Source organism: Oryctolagus cuniculus, chromosome 11 (assembly GCF_051225735.1).
Source record: "Oryctolagus cuniculus isolate XC-2025 breed Fujian yellow rabbit chromosome 11, ASM5122573v1, whole genome shotgun sequence".
Taxonomy (NCBI): domain Eukaryota; kingdom Metazoa; phylum Chordata; class Mammalia; order Lagomorpha; family Leporidae; genus Oryctolagus; species Oryctolagus cuniculus.
The window spans coordinates 106,531,745-106,552,660 of record NC_142877.1 but is presented as its reverse complement, the minus strand read 5'-3'; the positions used below and the strand labels follow the sequence as shown (position 1 = coordinate 106,552,660).

Sequence of the window (20,916 nt, the reverse complement as noted above, 5' to 3'; positions counted from 1 at the left end):
AGGGAACTCATCAGAAATGCAAATTCTCAGGCCCACCCTGGGCAGCCTGAATCAGCAACTCTGCGGGTGGGACAGAGCCATCTGGCCTCAGCTATGGCTGAGAGCAGCAGGTGAGGATGGTGTCCCCTGTGCAGCGGGGTCACAGATGCTGGGCCAGTGTCCTTGGCGACTGTGGTGTGAGAAGGATCGGGGGGGGGGGAAGGATGCTCTGGAGGTGCCACTTACTTTGGTCACAACGAGGTCCATATTTCTGGGGATCGGAGCAGAACTGACAGCGGGAGCCTTGGAAGCCGTCCTCGCAGATGCATGTCCCGTTGCCATCGAGGCCATCTGCACACTGGGAGCAAAGGCAGGCTGTTGGACACATGGCAGCACAGAGTCCAGGGCTCAGACCCAAGCCCACTTGAAAGGACCCTTGGAGTCTCCTTGTGAGAAGTGGCCTCGTCTTGGTACCAAGCGGGATGCTGGACGGGGAGGAACTTGGGCACCTGGAACCAGGATTTAGAACTAGAAGGAAGATCACTCAAGGGAGACCCACTGGGGTGGCAGTGATGAGACAGGGACCTGCACAGTGAGAGCCTGACCTTCGTCTCTACTTTCTCACACACTCTGCAACTCTGAAGTGCAGTGCGGGAATCAGATCTGCCTTCACCTCCCCAGCGACAGCAAGGCCAGATTTCTGTGGATCGGTGGGCAGCAGAGTTGGGCACGGCTGCCTCTCCAGCCGCTTGGCCACAGGCATTGTTATTGGCTGTTCTCATCCACATGGTGCCCCTTACTCTAGGTTGTAGGGTTTTCCTTTCCTCTTGAAAAGCCCTATTATAGATATGGGTTTATTCAAAGCCAGACCTATGATTTCCCTATAAGAATCACAGCTATGTTTACTTGCAAGTGTTTGGCCTTTATATTTCACTTGGTTTTGCAGATTTTTAAAGCAATTATTGGGGAACATATATGGGACCTTGGAGATGAATGCAGGCCAGCTCTCACTTCTTACACAGGACAGTGAGGTTCAGAAAGCCTTGAGGGAGGTGCCCAAGGTCTGCCCTGGCAGCAGGAGAGCACAGTCGCTGGGCCTCCCTGGCCCTGGCCCCGGCCTCAGACCAAGATTCTTTGTATTGCAGAGATCTTCTGGTTTTGGTTTTCAGTAACTGGTCTATTTCTTTTTCTTTTTAAAGCAATAAATATTTCTTTATTTGGAAAGCAAAGAGACAGAGATCTCCCATTTGTTGGTTCACTCCCAATGCCCACAATAGGCAGGGCTGGGCCAGGCCAGAGCCAGGAGCTGGGACCTCCTTTTGGGTCTTCTTTGCAGGTGCCAGGGAGCCGAGCCCTTGAGCCACTCTCACCTGCTCCCTCCCAGGATGTGCAGCAGCAGGAAACGGGATCTGGGAGCAGAGCCAGCACTCAAAAGCCCAGGCACTCAGAAACGGGCTGCGGGTGACCCAAGCGACAGCCCAGCTGCTGTGCCAAGTGTCCAGCCTCTAATTTCTTTCTTTCAGTTTCTGGGAATAGTTATGGGCACCATGCTGCTTTTCTGATTTAACAGTTTCAAAAATGACCAGGTGACTTGGCTTAAGAAGGTCCAACCTCTAGATGATTTGGTTTAAGAAAGAGCAACCTCCAATGCTCATGAGAAATTGTGCATCGGGACTGTCCCTCTCACCTGGCCATTTCCCGAGCATGGATTCGAGAAGCCTCCTGGGCACTGGCTGCAGTCGGGCCCATAGAAGCCTTTGCAGCACTTTGGCACCTGAGGAACAAAACGCATGTTGTCCTGTGAAATTCCACGCAGAGTGCCCATTCCTCAAAGGAAGTGCTGTCTATATACTTACATTTTACTTATTTATCTATCTTGAAGGGTAGAGAGACACAGGGCTGGGGTAGGAGGTGGGCAGAGAGAGAGAGTGAGCGAGCGAGAGCGAGAGTGAGAGCGAGAAAGAGCAAGCTAGAGAGAGCGAGCAAGAGAGAGAGAGAGAGAGATTGATACTATCTACTGATTTACTCTCCAAATGCCTGCAATGGCCAGGGCTGGGCCAGGCTGAAGCCAGGAGCTGGGAACTCATTCCAGGTCTCCCACATGGGTGGCAGAGCCTCAGCTGTTTGCAACATGACTCCTGCCCCCAGGGTGTGCATTGGTGGGAAGCTGGAATTGGCAGCAGAGGTGAGGATAGAACGCAGGCACTCTGATGTGAGATTTGGGTATCCCCTAAGCGGTGTCTTGTCCACTGTGCTTAGCACCTGCCTCGGAAAATAGACTTGACTTTCCATGATTGGAACTGATGAGCTTGCTTCTTCCTTTTTGCAGGTGACGTCATGGTTAGCGCCCAGTGTCCTGGCTAGCACAAATCTCCTGCACACCTCCCTGGCGGCCAGTCTGTCCCTACACCTTACAGACCAGGCTGAGGAGGGTCCGTGCTGTCAGAGCACATATGTGTAAATTCAAAACAAATACACATTGTTTCAGAGGCTGGTAAGGGATGGGGAAATGGCAATGTAATAAGGTGGTGGGGGTCAGGGGTCACATTGGGGGAGGCTGGGGAGGCCACTGCAGATCAGGGAGTGGGGGAGGGACAGGAGGCAAGTGTGTGCTCTGAGGTAGGAGACAGGTCAGTGTCAAGGGCAGAGGGCGGGCTGTGTGGGAAGCGTCGAGTGTAGGCTCTGTGCTGAGAGGGACAGAGAACCATAGGAGGGAATGACAGAGGAAGGGATGACCCGGCCACCAGGCAGAGGCTCCACTGTGTAACTCCCCTGCAGGAAGACACGGCTAAAGCTGCTCCCCTGGCCACCTGCCACCATGCAGACTGTGGCTCAAGAGTGAGGCGCTGGAGCTGCCCAGTGCCAGGGCCTGGACTAGGGCCTCAGCCACGCACTCCTCACCTTCACGGTGGCGTTACAGAACCGGGCACAGCCGCTCTTCAGGCTCCTCCTTCTGCTGCTGTAGACGCATTTGTGCGTGAAGAGTGACTGGGGGAATGCCAAGGAGACAGCGTTACAGCCTGCAGTTCAGGTCCTCTGGGTATCATACAGCCCCTACACACTCTCCAGTCCACTTCCATTTTACCACTGGTGTCAGGAAAGAGCATGAGGCCGTGCCAGCCCAGCTGTGTCCATGTCAGAGCCCTCCCAAGGCCCGTTTCCTTGCAGGTAGAGTACAGAACAGTGTGTAACACAGGTATCTTTAGGGCCCTCCCATGCCATGGCAGACATCTCCAATGGAGCACAGAACACTGTTCATCCTGGCCTTTCTCCATCTGTAGCTATCCCTAAGCTCCTCTGATATAGACTCTCTTGAGCCAGTTAAGAATCTCTCTCTACTGTGTGGATAGATCCACCAGAAAAAATAGTCACTTGAAGGCTTTCTCCTAGGAGCAGGGACAGATTTCAATGCACCCTTCCATTCTTTAACACCTGGGGCCCACTCATTACTATCCATTTATTGAGAATTCAGCTCAGGGCTGGACACAGTGCACAGATGAGCTCACCAGCCTTTGGCTCCGGGTGGATGCTTTCCATGGCTTTTTTATAGATAAGCACACTGAGGCCCGGGCAGGTGAAAACCAATGTTTCTGGGGGAACACTGCTAGTAAGTATCTGGGCCAGAGAATGCATCCCATTAGCTACCAACTTTAGGATCACAAGCATGACACATAGTCTATGTGGGTGCAAGCTGCCCACTCTGTGAAATGGGACAATAATGTTGATATCAACTTGCACTGTAAATTTTAGGTCCTGGCTCAAATTTTCTTTTCGATCAATATTTATGTTTAGCTTACCACTTTCTCAATAAGGGAGCAATGAGACCTTCCCAGGCTATAAAATCCTAAAATCTTAACTATCCAAAGAGTTTTCATAAAGTTGATAGAAAATACATATTATAAAAAATTACATAGATTAAAAATGTTATTGCACCAAAGCAAACTAATTTTAATTGTTTGTCCATGAACTTTTCAAGGGAGGAGCATTGTGGGGAGCAACTGGGAGCAACTCGGACTAGACTAAGTTACTGGGATTAAGACTTATTCTATGCATCTGCTCTCCCACAATATGGCGCTGAGAAGGGAGTAACAGCTTCTACACGGCTGCCTCCAGTTCAACCAATAAACAGCAGGACCTGGTCCTGATTGGAGGAGAGCAGCGCGCTCGGCGTGTGGGTAGCAGAGTTGGGATTGGCGGAAGAGGACTATAAAGGAGGAGAGAGACACCATGCACCAGGAACATCTAGGGGGAACATCTATCCGAATAACACCTGTGCAGCCCCCGAGAGAGCCGGCCGGCGGTGTGCCGCTCCCCCGCGGAAGTGGGGAATGTGGCAGGGGGAACCGCCCTTCCACGGAGGTGGAAGGGTCTGTAGCCAACCCGGGAAGAACCAGCAGCAAACCCGGGGAGGGCCGAGCAGACGAAAGAACAGCGCAGGGTCCTGTGTCGTTCCTCCACGAAGACGGGGAGCGACATAATGGTGCCGTGACTCGGATATGAAGCCTAGGCAGGGTTTAGTGTCGTTCCTCCATGAAGAGGGGGAGCGACAGAGCATTCCAGTCCTCTCCATGGGCCTGGGGATAATGGACCAGGAGTGACTCATGCGATTGTGGGAGGGGTAATCTGGGGACACTGGTTCCTCCCTGCATCTCATTTCCCTTTATTTCCCTGCACCCAGAGAACCTAGCACAGTGGTCAACAGGGATCCAGCCACAGCTCTGCCACATGTCAGCTGTGTGGCCTTGTGCAAGGAGCCTCATGTTTCCTTGTCTCAGTTGCCTAATTATCCAGTAGTTGTGATGATAAAATGCCTGCCGCATAAAGCACTTAGACACACAGCATTCACCGTGAGACCATTTGACATGATCCCCTCCTCTTTCCCCTCTCCAATCCCTGGTTCACAGCAGCCTGAAGCACTCAGGGGGTGGCTTCTTCAAGCAAAGGCATCATCTGAACACCTGCACCTATTTAATTTTAATGTTTTGCTTTGTTAAATACTTCAATAGGATTACACTACAGAGCTTGTTACCTTTCGTAGTGATCTAGTGCTTAATGAGACTTCTGGTGGGGAACTTCTTTCTTATGATGAACTTTGTCATCAATTTTGTGTCGGAACACTTAGCTTTTACTGTCAATTGAATACCTGATATATTAATTATAGATTATTGTTTTATTGGCTATTTTCCTTTTTAGATTGAGCTTCCCAAGACAGACAAAATACTGAATTCATCTCTCTGTCCCACAGACCAAATACTATGTCTAATATATGATCAATCCTCAACATAAACATGCAGACTTCAGTGAAACTGGAGAGCTCTTAATGGTCCCACTATCGTTTCCCTGGTATGTCCTATATTCTCCAGAATAACCTTTGGGTAGAGCAGATAAACACTGGACTTTACTTATGAGGGAAGAGTGGAAAGGAAGCTTTTCTGAGTGACTGCTTGATTTGGGACGTGTGTTTGGGTTTTTATCAGTGCTAATTCTGTTGCTACTATTCTTACTTATGGATGATGAAACTTGGAGGTTAATAGTTAACCAACAAATAAGGATTCAAACAAAGCCTTCTGGGTTCTCTTTCTACCATTCCCCAAACAGTAGGCTCAGAGCTAATCTTCTATTGCCCAAGTTGCAATGAATGTCATTTAAAGAAGGAAAGTAGAAAGGAGGAGAGGCTGGTTCCATGAAGCTGTTACACTCACAGTGGGCACAGAGTTGGCAGGACATTTGCTTTGGTATATCAGGTAACAGCTTGCACAGGTGCCCTGGAAGGAAAGACAGCAGTCAGTGCCAGTGTACCCGTGAGGGAGGGCTGGGTGGTCAGTCCCATGCTTGGCCTTAGGCTTCTCCCTTTCTCTCCATTAGAGTTCCATTCCTGGCTTCTCTCCCACCTCCTACTGACTCCTGTCCTAGAAGAAGGGATGAAGTCAATCCTGGGGCAGGCGGGGGTGGGGGTGGGTGGGAGATGGTGAGGAGCCTGCTTAGGGCAGTCATTTCTACTTCCTCTTTTGCTTCAGAGCCCATCTGTCTACAGGCCTGGCCTTCTGAGCTCTCTGTGTGCAGGCTGGACCTTCTCTACCAGGTATGAAGTAGTAGCATTGACCACAGACTGAAGCCATGTTCTCCAATGAGCTTAGCAGTAACAAAGCTGAACATTGAGTATATGTCTTTCCAGCTCGTGGGTTCTCCTCCATTGGTTCTGAATCCTGGAGAGAATCCAGTGGTGTGTGTGCCTCTAAATGCCCCCAACTCCATCCTCTGACTTTTTCTACCTGGCTCTGTGCCTCAGCAGGTGGACCAGGAAGGATGGTCTCTTGGGCTTTCTTGCCAGCTTCTGATTGGTTTTGTCCAATTCAAGGCACCATCAGGATGCTGGTGTGTGGGAGAAGGGAGAGGTCCAGAATTACCTGGCCCTATTTCCTCCCTGGTCCAGCACTGTCCCCTGCAGCTCTTGATGCATGGCACCTCTTCCTGTCTTCTCACTCATGATTTCAGGTAACTCTAAAACCTGCCTCTGGGGATCTTTGGTCCTTCATAGCAATGGTTTCCTGCTGTTGCATCTCTATGCATAACTCAGCATGAGTTGTTTCCTTAGTCCTGCCCTCACCTCCACATCAGCTTCTTCATTAAAATCTCTTCATCTGAACTATCTCGGATAAATTTTTTCCTGAAGGACCAGGACTAAACCTCTAAATTCCAAATGCACATACCCACAGGCAGCTATGGGCTCTGCCTGGTGAAATCTGACACTCCTAGAAGCTGCCACCTGCTCCTACTCTTTGCTAGTCCTAAATACTTTTCAGAGAATGCACTTGGACTTAAAATTTTATTTGTTTGAAAGGAAGAAAGAAAGGGGATGACAGAGGTATTTTCCATCTGCTGGTTTATTCCCCAGAAGTCTGCAACAGATGGGGCTAGGCTAGGGAGAATCCAGGCACTGAGACCTCAATTAGGGTTTCCCACGTAGGTGGCAAGAACTCAAGTTATTGAGCCATCACCTGCTGTCTCTTAGGGTGTGCATTAGCAGGAAGTTGAATCAAAATGGAGCCAGGACTTGAACATAGACACTCTGACATGGGATGCAGACATCCTAAGCAGTACCTTAACCCTTGTGCCAAACCCTTGCATTTGAACTTTTAATAGACCAAATCAAAACTATTCTAAGTCACCCACAGCAGATACTTGGCTTTAAACCTAGGGAAAATAGTACAGGAAGACTTAATTCCAAGGCAGCTGTTGGGAAATTCTTTTCCCTATCCAACTAAAATTCTAAACCCAGATCTTGATTCTGTCCTTAGGGAGATGGAGAGGAAGCCTTTGAATGATCTGAAACAGAATGGTCCTGCAAGAAGACGGGCAGCTGGGGCTGCCCTTGTCCCTCCACAGACTTCCTTCCATGAACTTGACAGACAGCTGCTTGGGGAGAGGACCTCTGAGGAACACACTGAATTATCAATTCCTAGTTCTTTCTTCTTCTCTGTAGGAGCCCTGTTAACATTTTCATCTTTATGCTAGGAGATGAGACTACTTCCCTTGGCCTGCTCTGATGCTCACCTTGGTCTAAGGCAAATGATACACCTGCCAATGCTGTGTGAACCAAACACAAATCACTGCCAGGGAATATCAATGAAAGTGACCTTGTTTCTGCTTCTCTTATAAAGGGGTGCTCAGAATGAGATCATATCCCCCAGCCTGGCACAGAGGACGAGTACCACCTTCAACAGCCTACAGTACGTAAGTCATTATGTCAATCAAGAGCTCTAGAATTTAAAGACTCAGACACACTCCTGTGCCAGGTGCTTAGCTAACTATTTCTAGCTTTTGTTCTAAGAAGGAGGAGTCATAAAATGAGTTTTTCCCATTCAATGTATAAGTTTTAAGGATATCATAGAAAATAAACATTGATGCATTATTGAAGAGTCTTCAAGTGGAAGACCCAGGGCTGTTATTCTTGCAACTTAGGGGCTATGGTTTCTACAGGGATGGAAAGACTGCAGGGACAGCAGTATTGGAACGTGGTGTGCTTTCATAAAAACTGCCTGGGCCAAAAAGTTGCTAAGCAAATATGAACAAACATGAGAGGGCACAGAAGCTCCCAGTAAAACAGAAAGTCTGGTATCTGCAGAAAGAAGGCTGACTTACTAGACCACCTCTATGCATGAAAAAATTGTTTTAAATAACTCTTAGAGTAAAGCCATGTGCCTGAAGCAAGGTGACCCTGGGTGATGGGGGCAGGGGAAGGAAGAGGTTGGGAGACTGATCCTAAATCCTACAGGGGAAGAAAGCACTGCTCTGACTCTGGGGCACTGGTGCTAGTGGGCTGAATAGGGCTTCTCTGAGAATGTCTGTCGGAAAGTGACCTTATCTGGATATGGGGTCTTTGCAGGTGCAATTAGATAAACTAAGATGATGTCATACTGAACTAGGGTGGGCCCTAAATTCAAGGACTGGTATCTTTAGAAAAAGAGAAAAGTTCACACAGAGACATACACTGGAAGGAAGCCCACATAAAGATGGAGACCTCTGGCCAGAGATCAGAGTGATAAGGCTAGAAGCAAAACAATGTCAAGGATTGTTGGGAGTCATCAGGAATCAGGAAGAAGCAGAGAAGCATCCATCACTAGAGCCTTTGGAGGAAGTAAGGATCCACTGATTGTGGGGACCCATGGGTAGGCCTACCATGGGACCTCTGAGTCAAGGCTTGGCCTGGCAGCTGTGTTGCGTTTGCTAAAGCGGATGTTTTTAGTTTCAGTTCGGATGGTGCTTTCCACCGGATGTAACTGACTAAGAGGGACTTTCCAAAAAGGGTATAGAGTGTTGTAAACAAGTTGGCGCCGAGGACCACACGAAGAGCCTGCCCACCGCGTGACATCTCATTTGATTGGCCCAGGAGCGCATGAACGCTGCAGGAACAGGCATCGGATTGGAGTGCTCCGTGCATGGACTTTAGCCCGCTTCCGATTGGTTGGATTTTGTATGTAAGTCGTACACCAAGGAAGGAAGCTCTCTTTTTCCTTCCTCCTTCCTTTCCCTCTACCTCTGTCGCTGTTATTTTCTTAATAAAAGTCTACGGAAGACCGATTAGCTGCGAGTAGCGTTGTTCCTTTGCGGGCAAGGGAGCGACAACTGATGCCTTGATTTCAGATTTCTGGCCTCTAGAACTCTAAAGAGAATCAGTCAATGCTGAGTTCTGCCGCCTGGTTTGTGGTCATTTGTCATGGTGGCCCTAGGAGACCAGTGGACCTGGGAAGCACCTGTCACTGTGGAAATCCCAAGGAACCTTGGTTCTCAACTTCTGAGCCAGGACCTCAGGCCCCACTGTCTCTTCTCTTCCTTCAGGGGTGAGAATCCTGCAGTCAGACACTCCTTGCCTGCTCTCAGAATCTGAGTATTAGAATGTTGTCTGCTCCAGAGGGCTGTTGAGGTCCTTCATCATTTTCCTAGCTTTCTTACCAGTTTAATCTCTCTCTTTATCTCATCGCATCGATGGGGCAGAATCGGGGTGATGGAGGGAGGAATGAGGACTCCAGTCAGTGTGTAAATCCACCCGTTTTTAGCAGCCACCTCAGTTTCTTCGATTGCCACGTCATTTGCCAGAATCTGTCCCTGGAAAGAAGCAATGGCATCTTTCATCCTGTCTTGCAGAAACATCAGCGATTCCCAGGGCAACCTCACCCAGAGCCCTCACTGGTACTCAGCTTCTTCCTGGGTAGAAGATGGCTGGCAGAAGAGCTGGCTGACAGGACAAGATGGAATCTGCTCAACAAATTCTTGATGGACATCGTGCAAGGATCGCTTACAGGAGCTGGGTTGGGCAAGAGGTATAACTACTCCAGCTCCACAATTGGTTTTCTAGGAGACTTTGGGAAACCTGCTTTACATCTCTGTGTCCACTAAATGCATTTATTGACCTTGACTTAGGCGTGGCACTAAGGTTACATCAGTGGACGAGTTCCCGCTTACGTTCTAGTAGAGGGAGCAGGAACTAAACACATTAGCAAACATTTTTTATCTCCACCTTTCCTTAAACCTGCTTTGCGGCAGCATGAATGGCAAGTTTCTCTTTTTGGTTGCTCAACTGAAAAACCCAGGACTTATCCTTGGCTCCCTCTTTATTTACCCCTCAGCAAAGTCTGTCTTTTTCACTGTGAACCCTGGTAGCGAGTGCAGACTCTTGCACATGTGGTTGCTTAGCAGGTGTCTGCTGAAAGGAGCAGAAAATGAATGAAGGGACCCCAAGCATTTGAAGCCTGTGCACTGGGGGAAAGGCTGGATAAGCTGATGAGCAGTCATCCTCGGTGCACCTGGCTGACGACCTCGCCTGCAGGTTCCCTACTTACATTGACTGCTGTGTGAAACTGGATGATCTGGTTGGCCATGCTCCTGATTTGAGGGGTTGCAATGAGAGCGGCCACTTTAAGCTGCAAAAAGAAGAGAAGAGCAGAGGCATTCAGCGCAAAGCTTTCTTACAGTCCTCGCTGGAAAAAAAGTCCCTACAAATTTTTCAAAACAAATAACGGGAGTTCTGATGTCACTGGTTTTTGTGGCTTTGAAATTTTCTTTGATAATGGACTCATTAGTCATGGCTGAAGGTTTGTTTGCCTCAGAGCCACAGATAAAGAATAAATGTTACAAATTTCCTAGTATAAAAATAGTGGAATGCAAGACTAGGTCATGTATCTTGAAAGCAGGGGGAAAATAGTAGCAGGAAGAGTTGGCCAACCTGGGTAAATGGGACAATGTGGTATCGGACAAGTTCCAGAAGCTTCCGAGAACCCTGCAAAGAAACCAAAGGACTTCTTTAGTCAATAAAGAAAACACAGCAATCTCCTTCCGTGGGAGTCTCTTCAAATAACTTGGGCACTTAATAAAGAAAAACAAATGACCCATAATATCTTTCTTGGGAAATCCAGAGTGAGTAAAATTCTATCCCCACTCATAAAATTCCCCTGTGTGCAGAGGCTATTCTAAAAATCTAATTTGCACATCCTTTCTAGTCGAAGGCTTTGTGAGGTTGGGGCCATTATCAACCCATTTTATATATGGTATTATTGAGTTTCAATGTCATGTCCAACGTCACAGAGTTAGTCCAGTATATGAGCCCAAGATTTTGCCCAGTCACCGTGCTCCACTACTTCACTGAATGTCGAACATCAGACATGTTCAAAGGTGGTCTCAATTTCACTTGCTCCATAAACAAATACTTGCTGGTTAAGCCACAAACTGGTCATTTAGGAATATATGGCCACAGGGATCCCAACTGCCTTTCTCTTCCTTGAAAAGGACCCTTCCTTCAAAGCTCTTTCCAAGTTTCTTACGTTCAGAAAGCTGAAGCAGCAGTGGGGAAAAAATGAAGATCCTGGGGCACATGGTGGAGGCTGTACACAGAATGAACTTTCCTCACTGAGGTGCTACAGAGGGAGCCTGCAGAGCAGAGGGACAGGAAGATGTCCCTCTTGGAGAAAAAAGATAGTGGAAGTGGGAGGCTTTTTTGCAGTCTGTCTGTCTGTCCTCTCCCAGCTGCACCAGAAATGAGACTTATGAACCTTATAGCCATTCCTACTAAAATCTAGAACCAGACAGGGATGCCCACTCTCACCATTGTTATTCATTATAGTCCAGGAAGTTTTAGCCAGAACCATCAGGCAAGAAAAATAAGTCAAAGGGATACAAACTGGGAAGGATGAAATAAAACTATCCCTATTTGCAGATGACATGATTCTTTATACAGGTGATCTAAAAGACTCCACCAAGAGACTATTGGAACTCATAAAAGAATTTGGTAATGTGGCAGTATATAAAATCAATACTCAAAAATCAACAGCCTTTGTATACACAGACAATGCCATGGCTGAGAAAGAACTTCTAAGATCAATATCATTCACAATAGCTACCAAAAAATCAAATACCTTTGAATAAATATAACCAAGTGGAATGTCAAAGATCCCTCAATGATAATTACAAAACATTAAATAAATAGAACACACACACACACACACAAAACAGAAAATCTTCCACGTTCATGCATTAGAAGAATCAATATCATTAAAATGTCCATACTTCTGAAAGCAATTTACAAATTAAATGTGATACCAATCAAAATACCAAGGACATTCTTCTCAGATCTAGAAAAAATGATGCTGAAATTAATATGGAAATACAGGAGACTCTGAATAGCTAAAGTAATCTTATACAACAGAAACAAAGCTGGAGGCATCACAATACCAGATTTCAAGACATAGTACAGGGCATTTATGATCAAAACAGCCTGGTACTGGTACAAAAACAGATGCATAGACCAATGGAATAGAATAGAAGTGCCAGAAATTAATCCAAGCAGCTACAACCAACTTTTATTTGACAAAGGAGCTAAAACCAATCCCTGGAGCAAGAAGTCTCTTCAACAAATGGTGCTGGGAAAACTAGATCTTCACATACAGAAATATGAAGCAAGACTCTTACCTTACACAAAAATCTACTCAAAATGGATTAAAGACCTAAATCTATGACACAACACCATCAAATTATTAGAGAACATTGGAGAAACCCTGCAAGACATTTACATAGACCGAGTACTTTGAAAAGACCCCAGAGGCACAGGCAATCAAAGCCAAAAATCAACAAATGGGATTACATTAAATTGAGAAGCTTCTGTCTGACAAAAGAAACACTCAGGAAAGTGAAGAGGCAATTGACAGAATGGGGGAAATTATTTGCAAACTATTAAACTGATAAAGGATTAGTAAACAGAATATATAAAGAGATCAAGAAACTGAACAACAAAACAAACAACTCAGTTAAGAAATGGGCAAAGAACTTAAACATTTTTCAAAAAAGAAAATCCAAATGGCTAACAGACACATGAAAAATGCTCAGGATCACTAGCCATCAGGGAAAAGCAGTGAGGTTTCCCCTCACCCCAGTTAGAATGGCTTTCATAGAGAAATCAACAAACAATAAATTCTGGTGAGGACTTGGGGAAAAAGGTACCCTAATCTGTTGGTGGGAATGTAGACTGGTAAAGCCACTTGGAAGACAGTTTGGAGATACCTCAGAAATCTGAATATAGACCTACCATATGACCCAGCTATCCCACTCCTTGGAACTTACCCAAGGAAAATGAAATCAGTATATGAAAGAGTTATCTGCACCTCTATGTTTATGGCAGTTTAATTCACAATAGCTAAGACATAGAATCAACCCAAATGCCTGTCAACAGAAGACTGGATAAAGAAATTATGGGATACATACACCATGAAATACTACACCATGGCTAAAAATAATGAAATCTGGTCATTTGCAATAAAATGGATGAATCTGGAAAACATACTTAGTAAAATAAACCAGTTTCAAAATGACAAATACCATATGTTCTCCCTGACCTGTGATAGCTAACAGAGCACCTAAAAGGCAATCTGTAGAAGTGAAATTGACACTTTGAGAAGCAATGACTTGAACAGCCCTTGTCTTGATTATTGAGGAACAGTTTTGTTGTTGTTGTTGAACTCTTTACGTAACAGAATTAATCACAAGTGTATAAAGTCAATTGAAAATAGATCTTAGTAAAATATAAGAGTGAGACTAGGAGAGGGAGGAGGAAGATACATGGGAGTATGGGTGGGAGGGTGGGGAAGAATTATGTTTCTAAAGTTGTAATTATGAAATGTATGATGTTTATAACTGTAAAGCTGTATAGTTCTGCATATATTCCTACAGACTTTTTTTTTGACAGGCAGAGCTAGTGAGAGAGAGAGACAGAGAGAAAGGTCTTCCTTCTGTTGGTTCACCCCCCAAATGGCCACTATGGCTGGCGTGCTGTACTGATCTGAAGCCAGGAGCCAGGTACTTCTTCCTGGTCTCCCATGCAGGGACAAGGCCCAAGCACTTGGGCCATCCTTCACTGCCCTCCCAGGCCACAGCAGAGAGCTGGACTGGAAGAGGAGCAACCGGGACAGAACTGGTGCCCCAACCGGGACTAGAACCCGGGGTGCCAGCGCCACAGGCAAAGGATTAGCCTAGTGAGCCATGGTGCTGGCCAAGACTTACTTCTAAAGGTACAGTTTAAAAACTTGCCATTTGACCCCAAATCCCCTTAAGCTAGGTAGAAAAAATACCATCTTAAGTGTTAAAGTGATAATATGGATAGGATTGTTAAAGTGATCATATAAATAGGAACAATTGTCTGGCAATAATAGAATTAAAAAGGAGTGAATGCTCCAACATGGAAAACAGTCCACCCAGCCAATTCATGGAATGACAATTGCTTTAAGTAGCACTCTGATCTCAGAATCAGTCTTTAAGTCATTCTGGTCTGGCTGAAAAGCTCATGAGAGCATTTCAGGCAAAGAAAACCAAGACACTGTTGCAAAAAATGTCCTACATGAAGGACCTCAGTGGTTGAGACCCCAGTAGAAAAAAATAGCCATGAAAGAAGGAGGTACTTCTCTCTGAAGGGAGGAGAGAACTTCTACTTTGCTTATGGCCTTGTCTAAATACTGACAAGTTTGTGGATTCAAAAGGCTTCCATAGCCTAGGTAACTAATTTCAAGAGCCTCAAGTGATCACTGACATTATACATAAGAGTGTAAATTGTTGAATTAACAAAAGGAGTCACTGTGCACTAACTTCCCATGTAGAACCTCTGTCCTCCAAGAGTTGTATTATGAGAGTTAAACAAGTAAAACTTGTTCTCAAAGATTTATTTCATTTTAATGTATTAAATGGAGGATATTCTTATGTCTCATAATTAATGGTTATGTCTAAGTGCTCACCAAAGATGTATCATACTTGGGTGTTTCTTTAAAGCTAATTAAGTTTCTTAAAAAAACAAAGTGAAATTAACTTCAAGATGCAGTGACTTTGAACAGCTCATGTCTCGATTGTTGAGGAAGTTTGTCTGTGTGCACAAAATATTGAATTCTTTACTCCATATAGAGTTGATCTTCTGTGTATAAAGTTAATTGAAAATGGATCTTAGTGGAGAATGGGACTGGGGATGGGAGAGGGAGGAAGAGGAGAGAAGGGTGGGAGTGTGGGTGGGAGGGTGGGTATGGTGGGAAGAATCACTATATTCCTAAAGTTGTACTTTTGAAATGCATGAAATTTATATTCCTTAAATAAAAAAAAGTAGGAGGAAGGAGTGCTAGGAGGAGCACTGAGCTGGATGTTAGGAGCCCAAGTTCTTTTTTTTTTTTTTTTTTTAAATTTATTTGACAGAGTTAGACAGTGAGAGAGAGAGAGAGAGAGAGACAGAGAGAAAGGTCTTCCTTCTGTTGGTTCAACCCCCAAATGGCCACTATGGCTGGAGCTACGCCGATCCAAAGCCAGGAGCCAGGTACTTCTTCCTGGTCTCCAATGCGGGTGCAGGTACGCAAGCACTTGGGCCATCCTCCACTGCCTTCCTGGGCCAGAGCAGAGAGCTGGACTGGAAGAGGAGCAACTGAGACTAGAACCCGGCACCCATATGGGATGCAAGTGCCGCAGCCAGAGGATTAACCAAGTGAGCCACAGCGCTGGCCCAGGAGCCCAAGTTCTAATCCTGGTTCTGTTTCTGTGTGACCTTGAGCAAGTCACTTAACCCCTGGGTCTCAGTTTCACCTGCCACATAGAGGACTCAGTGTGGGTCTCTTCCATCCCTCTGGTTCTATAGCAAGGAATTTATCAACTGGACAATAGGCTTCTAAGGCCTCAGGAAGTAATTGGTGTTGGTTCTTCTTCTTCTTTTTTTTAACAATAGAAGAATGAAAGGGACAAGGAGTCAATCACTCTTGCCATCATGTGTGCTCTGCAGTCTTGTCTGGCCAGGGGCCATGGCTCTGACATTCAGTAAGAATCCACCGCAGTCTGGTTCAGATCAACAAGTTGTGCTTGCAGGTGCTGTTGTTGCAGAAGAGCCTTTGGGTGCAGTGCATTCTTTCCCTTGTGGGGACATTCACTTCCCCCTACCCTTTCTGCTTAAGAAAAGGCGCCAGAGGCATAAAGAGAGCTTTATTACCAAATTGTGAAAATGGCCTTAAACTCTGTAAGTGTACCTTTCTCTGTCCTATTTTACTGGCATGGTATCTACCAATTGGCAAAGGCAAGTTTCTTGCTCCCTTTGCTTTTATTTCTATCTGGTTGGGTGACGAAGCCATAACCTGGGGCTTGTGGTCAGTAGCCCTGGGATCTTTGCAGGGATCAGATGGTTTCTGGATGGAAATTTTAGCCTCAGGCAAAAGGCACACTTGATAGAAAACATGTTGTTCTGAAAGCAGAAGGAGAAACCCTTCTGCCAATGAGACCAGTCTCCCCCACCCCACTGGGCATGCTCCTTGGAAAACCCATCATTCCCAGCTACCGTTCTTTCCTGAAGATCATGCTAAAGGATGGTAGTGAGAGGATGGAGGGAGAAGGAGCTGCCTCTTCACTGGAAAACTTTAACCTGCACAGACTGAACCTGGGAGAGAAGCAGAAATGACTGCTGTCCCCCTCACCAAGAAACAGAAGTTGCAACCACTGGATTCCTTGCCCTGGATTCATAGATTTGAAGTTACATCTTTGTTGTGGGTAGAAAGATAACAGCTGGCCAGTGCCACGGCTCACTAGGCTAATCCTCTGCCTTGCTGCATCGGCACACCGGGTTCTAGTCCTGGTCGGGGCGCCGGATTCTGTCCCGGTTGCCCCTCTTCCAGGCCAGCTCTCTGCTGTGGCCCGGGAGTGCAGTGGAGGATGACCCAAGTGCTTGGGCCCTGCACCCCATGGGAGACCAGGATAAGTACCTGGCTCCTGCCATCGCATCAGCGCGGTGCGCCAGCTGCAGCGCGCCAGCCATTGGAAGGTGAACCAATGGCAAAAGGCAGACCTTTCTCTCTGTCTCTCTCTCACTGTTCAAAAAAATAATAATAATAAGATAACAGCCTTTGAAACTATCCTGAGGGCCAGCAGCAGTGTTGAGCTGGTAAAGTGGTTCCACAGGGTGAAGGGGAAGCCCAGGAGTACAGCAGTGGCCCATGGCTAAGGTGCAAATATTCCAATCCTAGGCCAATTTCAGATGCTGGTCTCAGAACAGAGCTGGGGAGAGGGATTTAGAATCTACTGTTGAGCTAGCCCCAGCCATCATTGAAAGGAATTACGGGGCTGGCGCCATGGCTCACTTGGTTAATCCTCCGCCTGCAGTGCCAGCATCCCATATGGGCACTGGGTTCTAGTCCTGGTTGCTCCTCTTCTAGTCCAGCTCTCTGCTGTGGCCCAGGAGGGCAGTGGAGGATGGCCCAAGTGCTTGGGTTCCTGCATCCACATGGGAGACCAGATAGAAGCACCTTGCTCCTGGCTTTGGATTGGTGTAGTTCCAGCCATAGCGGTCATTTGGGGGGTGAACCAACAGAAGGAAGACTTTTCTCTCTCTCTCTCTCTGTGTCTATAACTCTACCTGTTTAAAAAAAAGGAAGAAAGGAGTTACGAGTAAGGAATAAAGCAAAGGCACATGACAGAAGGTGGCTAATTTTTTCCTATTTCAGTTAAAATTTTTCATTTTATCCTCAAGTGTACCAGAAGAGTTGCCAGGAATGCCTTTATTATTGATTTTAAATCATTTTCACCAATATAGATGCCATGCCCCAAAGGAGGTCATATAATCTCAGGATTTGAATAAGTCACCAGGGGAGCAACATCCTTTTTTAGGTAAAGTAAATAGAAGTATGAGTTCTAAGGAGAAGTAAGATTTTTCAGCAACAGTGATGTTTCAGAGAACTTGAGTGTAAATCATATTTAAAGTAACATCCAAGTTTGAACATCTTAGGAATTCTTGAGCTTTCAATGGAAACTTGTAGTAAATACTTTCATAGAATGAACACCTGTTTGCAATATAAGAAGTACCTTCTGACTTATCTCCCTGATAAGTTTCTTCTAATTCAAAGTTTTCCAAAAGCAAGATATCCTTGTAGGTACCTAGAAGTATTCTTCTATGTGAACTCCTAAACTAAGTAGGCAATACAGTTCAGGGTCCCCAAAACTGTGTGGCAGGGGACAAGCTGAGCAGCAAGCCTATTTCTTGGACTCTTGCTAGTGCCACTCAACCAGGAGCTTGGGTGAGGCTCTGGAATTTGCCATTTGGACAAGTTCTATCGGTGATTCCTACACCACACTAAAGTTTGGCGATCACTATCTTTCAAGATTTTGGAATCTCCTCCCATCATAGTCAATGCAGATCTATATAAAGTCAGAGGTAGTCTTGCCTCACTACCAAGACAGTGGTATGATTTCAAGGACCCTGGAGGAAAGCTTAGAACCCTGCATATCATCTCACTATCTGAAGTTCTAATGAACACAATTCCCTAACTGGCAATCATTCTGTTCAGGTTAAGGCTGCTATTTCTTTCTTCCCTGGTTTTGTCATTGAAAAGATAGTGTATGGGGCTGAAGCTGTGGCGTAGTAGGTTAAGCCTCCACCTGGGGTGCCGGCATCCCACATGGGCACCATTTTGAGTCTAGGCAGCTCCACTTACAATCCAACTCCCTGCTAATGGCCTGGGAAAGCAATGGAAAGACGGCCCAAGAGGTTGGGCCCCTATATCCACATGGGAAACCCAGAAGAAGCTCCTGGCTTCTGGCTTCGGGTTGGCTCAGCTCCAGCCATTGCAGCCATTTATGGAGTGAAACAGATCAAAAACTTCTCTGTCTCTAACACTGCCTTTCAAATAAAAATAAATAAATAAATCTTTAAAAAAAAAAAAGAAAAGATCGCTTATTACCCATGGTTTCCAAGAGTAGAGGGCGTTTCAGGGCCACATGGAGAAGCACTGGGGTTGGTCAGGAGACAGGAAGAGTGAGAAGAAGGCATGGGATAGGGCATAAATTTTGCTTTGCATGGAAAGGAATGGATATGGCAGGGTAGGCAGGCTTGGGATTGGCTAACCTAGGTAGAAGACTCAGATCGTCTGCTATGTGGCCCAGGGAAATATTAGCCAGGAGTGTAAGTGCTCTGTGATAATGGTTGTTATTCCTGGGAAAGGAAACACTTTAAATGGCCTTAGCCACTTACACCCTAGTGTGAAGCAGCCAATAATCTTTTTAGAGAGAAAATGTGAGAACTGAAGTCTCATGATACATAAGGAGAGGGTTGTTATGGAGATAGACCAAAGTAATAGAGAGGCAAATCTGGAGCATCTAAAAATATCGCTTATTCCCTTTAAAATTTAGGAAAACCTGGACCTGGATGGGCTAGCTTGGGTTTCATTCTCTAGGTGGTTTTAGAGTTGTAGGGAACTTAAAATGTTGATTTTAGTCTTGGGAAATATTAGAAGCATCAGGACAAATCAAACCAACTATGTAGATCCAGAATAGCAAAATAGGTTTTATATCCCATGTCAACTCTAGCTGACTGACAGTAGCTACTTGGAACTCTACTAAGAAGACTGAGACACATCTAGAATACTGGGATTGATTAGTGATGTCTGCCTTGGTTATGGAATGGTTGTGGTGATATGTGTGATACTTATTTGCTATCTCTAATTTAGAAAAAGCCTGTATGGACACAGACTGAGGCAGCGATGCTTACACAATGTCTTCAGAGAAATTAGGGTTTAATACCTCTGGAGAACGGAGATAATCCAGAGTGCCGTCCTTCATGTTCTCCAGTGCTTCATTACTTGGGACAAAAATGGTATATGGTTTGCCAAACCCATCCTCATCTAAGGTACGTCCCACGCTGGTTTCCTGCATTTGAGAAAGGAAATTTTACATCTCTGACCTATTTTTGAAAAACATCCAAAATCATTCCCCAGAAAATATTTATAATTGAGTGCCCTGTGACTTATACAAAAGATGTAACACAAATATTTTCCAGAAATTTTTGAAAAGTATATACCTCCAACAAAGATCTGAATTTGCTGAATCTTGGTTGTAGCATTTGCATTATGGTTAGCTAAAGAGAGAGAGACATATTGATTAAAAACAGGTTAAAAAAAGTTGTTTTAAGAAACACAAACCCTAACATTAAAATGCTGAAGACAGAGTTTATGCATAAGTGTGGGTATATACCAAAGGACCAGGCCAACTGCAATGCATTATTCAAATGTTTGCTGCAATCCAGACCTGCGTATTCTGAAGTAGCCTTGGTCATCACCACGTACGTAAGAAGGAATAAATTTTATCTGATCAAGGACTGTCCTTCTACATAAATCACAAGGAATACATTTGAATGATGACTGGTCACTGGGCTGTTATCTTCTGTGACATAAAAGAGATAAACAAAATCCAGAACTTTCCCACATGGGTACTGCATGTCTTTCTCTAGGCAGAAATATTTAGAATTCTATTAGAAATGGACTAGTCATCCCCACTTCTCTATGCTTGAGATCCTAGGATAAGCACATGATGCTGGAAAATACTTGCTTTGTGAATGTGACTCTCTGAAGATGGATTTGCACTGAAGTCACTTGTACCTGAAATATCTCACCTCAGTGTTGCTCTCAAATGTGGGTGCTATCTTGTCCATGGCTCTATCAAGGATGTGCAAGAGTCCATTGGAAGCAATTATGTTTCCTTCTATAATTTTTACTGTATTTGTGGCTTCATGGAGTTTAAGCTTTAGGTCATTGTCCTAAAAAAACAAAGAAAGATAAAATTCATGTGGTATCCTGGAAGAAGCAGATACTGGACTAGAAGTCAGAAGTCCTGAATCCTTGGGTTCCGTTACTTATTGATGATATGATTTTTGGAGAAGCAATTTAATCTCACAAGGGGATCAAGGTCTCTGCTTGGTTGGCCTCACAGGTTTTTCATTAAGATTGGATGAAATAACAGGTGAAGCCATAATAAATATCAAATCTAAATGTGGGAAAGGCAGAACAAAACTTCTTTCTGGAGACTGCAACCCTTCAATCTGCTGTGAGTTCATCACTTGTATGCACAGAGAGGGCACAAAACAAAAATGTACTTGTTGAATGAATAATTGGAAGC

General features: G+C 45.3%; 1 protein-coding gene across 1 annotated transcript in view; it reads right to left on the bottom strand.

Annotated features, from left to right (window-relative positions):
* STAB2 (stabilin 2) overlaps positions 1-20,916 on the bottom strand; it is a 211,070-nt gene that overhangs the window by 129,513 nt on the left and 60,641 nt on the right. Inside the window, exons 13-22 of the mRNA XM_051845830.3 lie at positions 20,414-20,557; positions 19,823-19,879; positions 19,546-19,671; positions 10,703-10,756; positions 10,320-10,400; positions 9,433-9,585; positions 5,682-5,744; positions 2,881-2,967; positions 1,667-1,753; positions 226-337 (exon numbers count right to left, since the gene is read on the bottom strand). Coding sequence (XP_051701790.3) covers positions 226-337; positions 1,667-1,753; positions 2,881-2,967; positions 5,682-5,744; positions 9,433-9,585; positions 10,320-10,400; positions 10,703-10,756; positions 19,546-19,671; positions 19,823-19,879; positions 20,414-20,557 — 964 coding nt within the window. The remainder of the gene's footprint in view (positions 1-225; positions 338-1,666; positions 1,754-2,880; positions 2,968-5,681; positions 5,745-9,432; positions 9,586-10,319; positions 10,401-10,702; positions 10,757-19,545; positions 19,672-19,822; positions 19,880-20,413; positions 20,558-20,916) is intronic.